The sequence below is a fragment of the Oreochromis aureus genome, linkage group 3 (assembly GCF_013358895.1).
Source record: "Oreochromis aureus strain Israel breed Guangdong linkage group 3, ZZ_aureus, whole genome shotgun sequence".
Lineage (NCBI taxonomy): Eukaryota > Metazoa > Chordata > Actinopteri > Cichliformes > Cichlidae > Oreochromis > Oreochromis aureus.
Window position 1 is genome coordinate 64,708,852 of NC_052944.1, and position 3,442 is coordinate 64,712,293.

The window sequence follows — 3,442 nt, forward strand, 5'->3', positions numbered from 1 at the left end:
AAAATATTTTATTTTTTCAGTTCCCAAACATTTTAATGATAAAACATCTGAACATCAAAACATCTGGAATAATAATTTGAACCTCAACAGCAAAACAGATATTTACCATCCTACAGACACGTGTTTGTATGTTTGTGCTGTTTCTCTGCTCTGTTTAAATGTGCTGGTGGAACAATCGCAGTAATTATCACAAATTATTAACAATAGTCATTATGAAGCTACATCCTGGATTCACATTCAGCCACAGAAGAAACAAGAAGGCTGCAATCTTCATAAAACATTCAAAAAGTCTCAGTAAGAAACGTGATGATTTGTGTTGCTACTTGTTAGCTTAAAGGAACAAAGTCTGCAGGTTTTAAATGCAAAACTCCATCAGAAATCACATCTGTGGTCTGAAGTCAACAGTGATGGGCCATCAAAGTCTAAGCACCAAATACTTCAAATTGAATTCTGTACATCAATGAATCATTTTCAATTTCCATTCCTTCTTAAGAGCTCTACTCATTGAAATAACCTGCCCACAATCAGAATCAGGAAAGATCTGATCTGGATCTAATGCTGCAGTCATGCTGACTTATAGTAAAACTCTCACAGTGACTCTTCAGCTTCACAAAAGGCGAGAACACTTTGCTTTCATTTTATATTCAAGACAAACTGAGGAGCTGCAGCAACCAGAATAGAGGATAAAGACAAATTTCAAAATGTCATTCATTCAATAATCACAGTTAAAGATTATTCAGTAAAGACGCACCGGAGTTCTGTGCAATTCGAGCGGTGGAGGAGGTAGAGTGGGTTTTGTGCAAATTGAAATGTTGGTGGTTTGACTTCTGGCCTCTGGAGTGTCAGATACAGAAGCCTGATTTGCCCTGATGCATCGATCTGAGTGTGAGAGTGTGTGAGGCTAAATAAGTAACGGCTCATGTAAGACTTGATGTTGTATAAGGCTGCTGTTTGCATCATCTTAGTGACACTATGGGTTTAGAACAGCTGGCAGCTGGTTCATCAGAAGGAAGATCCTTGGATAATTTTCTTCTTTGCAGTTTTGCAACAACAAAAAAAGCTGCAATGAATACAGGAAGTAACAAAAAAGAAGCTATCAGCCCATAACGTCCTCTACTGACTCCATCCTTCTTCCCTCCATCCTCTTTCCCTCCAGCCTCCTTCCCTCCAGCCTCCTTCCCTCCATCCTTCTTCCCTCCATCCTCTGTGTGTCCTCCTGTCTGACCTGCAGGTGAGAAACAGGTGTGAGGTGTCAGCTGTCAGGTAGGTGATGAGTGAAGAACAGAACAGAATCCATTTCCTCTTCAAACTGCTGTCAGACATTATCTACTGCACTCTGATCACATCACTCAGACCAGCTGCTTTCTACAAAGTCTCATCAACAACATCTTTAGAAACAAACATCAACAACCAGGAAGCAGCTTCACCTCTGATCACACACACACTCAACTCTACTCACTCACCTGGAGGATCAACAACACTCAGGAAGATGGTCTTGATGAGCCTCATAGGTTCTCTGACTCTTTGGACAACACGACACTCGTATGTTCCAGTGTCAGTAATTGTCACATTCTTCAGAATCAAAGACACGTCTCCATCCTTCATCTGTCTGTCCTGCAGATCCACCCGGTTCTTAAAATATGGATGCTGGTTGTCTGGAACAGACTGCTCATCTCGATACAAAAGGACATATTCTGACTCCAGGTCAGCTCTGCTCCATCTTACAACTATGATGTTGTTGTTGGAAGCTCGACATGTCAGAGTGACGTCCTGTCCAGACTCAGCTGTGATATTTTTCTGGTCTAAAAGAGAAAACAGAGCAGAGAGGTTCGAAGTCAAAGTGTTTTAGATCAACCAAATTATATTATTAGAAAAACATGAATCTGAGAAGCTTTGTCGGATTCATTTCCAGATTTCTACCATGCCAATTAAAAAACCTTCATTTTGTTTTTGTTTTTATTTTCTTTTTGTTTTGAGTTATCAGAGATGGACTTCCATCCCTTCTTCTGATTATTGTTATGCTGCACATCCCAAATGTAAAAAGAGGTGACCAGAAATTCAAAATTATATTTAGGTGACTCTTCCGATATTTTATCAAGCAACAGACGTGAACACACACAGCAGTTTACCAAGACCATCACACAGATCAGGACGTTATTTGTAAAGTATATCCCTCATCAATGATATCAACTCATCTTGAGCCACAGACGACTTTATTGTCACAAGGTAGAAGCCAACAATCTATTGGTATTCAATCAACAGATCAAATCTATTGATTTAAATAGTAAATCAAATGTATTTATCCAGTTAAAAAGTCTCATTGTCATAAAAATTTTTGCTTTTTTAAAGAGTAATCTAACCAAGAGGCCAGCAAAAAATGCATAAACCACGGGGAATCAGATTCCACTACTTTCTTGCCAACTGCAACTTTTAACCAAAATGCACTGCTTACACATTTGATTCGCGAGAGAAAATAAACCCCTGATAAAACACCCGCAGTGTCACGCAAAGTGGGACATTTGTTAGGGAGAAACGGATGAATGACAAGAAATGTAGCAACTTCTCACTTCTAAAGTGTCTTTCCCTCCAGCTATGGATAGACAAGCAGGAAGATAAACGTCAAAACGTTTTTACTGAAAGATTTTATTTCAGGCACGATGAGTGGTAAAACTCATCGTGACTGAAATAAAATCTAAAATAATCTAAAAATATAAAAATGTTTTAATGGTACTGTTAGATCGCAGCATTCTGGTCTAAGTGGATGTTAGTAAATAGTAAATATCGCGGGTCATATTTGTCAAGCCCCACTCCCCAGCTGTTAAATTGAGACTGCAGCACCCGAGGCGAACAACTTTAAATCAAAACGCGGCACATGTCTTTTATATTTGATACGCCAGAGAGAGAGAAAACGAATAAAATACTCCAGTGTCACGCAAAAATGTTACAGATAAACGAATGAATAAGAAAAAGAAATAGCAACATCTCACCTCTAAGAGTGTCTTTCCCTCCAGCTATGGATAAGACAAGCAGGAAGATAAACGTCAAAACGTGTTTACCACTCATCGTGCCTGAAATAAAATCTTTCTGAAGCTTAAACATGTTCAGTGCCGCTGCAGGCGGATCAACGCATGCCTGACTTTATGTTGTTGAATAAGCCCCTCCTTTCACCTAGAGAGACTCAAAGCTCCAACCAAAGGGAGTGGGCTGTGTCAGCTGACAGTCAAACATGTGTGATCAGGACTTTAGTTTCACTTTTCACTGAAATGTGTTCCTTTATGTTTTTGAACACAACAAGTAACTGCTGGCACAAAGTTTTTGATCAAAGTTTTTTTTTTTACTGGTGACACAAGATACTCATATGCCTGCTCATAATTTATCTAGCAAACGTCTTTTAGATATATTGGTAAATGGTAAATGGCCTGTATTTATATAGCGCCTTTAC

At 39.0% G+C, this 3,442-nt stretch overlaps 1 protein-coding gene across 1 annotated transcript; it reads right to left on the minus strand.

Annotated features, from left to right (window-relative positions):
* Nucleotides 1–497: 497 nt before the first annotated feature.
* Nucleotides 498–3,108, minus strand: LOC120434100 (coxsackievirus and adenovirus receptor homolog). Its single transcript, XM_039601619.1, has 3 exons — nt 2,988–3,108; nt 1,464–1,802; nt 498–514 (listed from the first exon to the last, which is right to left on the minus strand). Exons 1-3 carry the CDS (start codon nt 3,097–3,099, stop codon nt 498–500), a joined length of 468 nt encoding a protein of 155 aa, XP_039457553.1. The 5' UTR covers nt 3,100–3,108.
* Nucleotides 3,109–3,442: the final 334 nt, after the last annotated feature.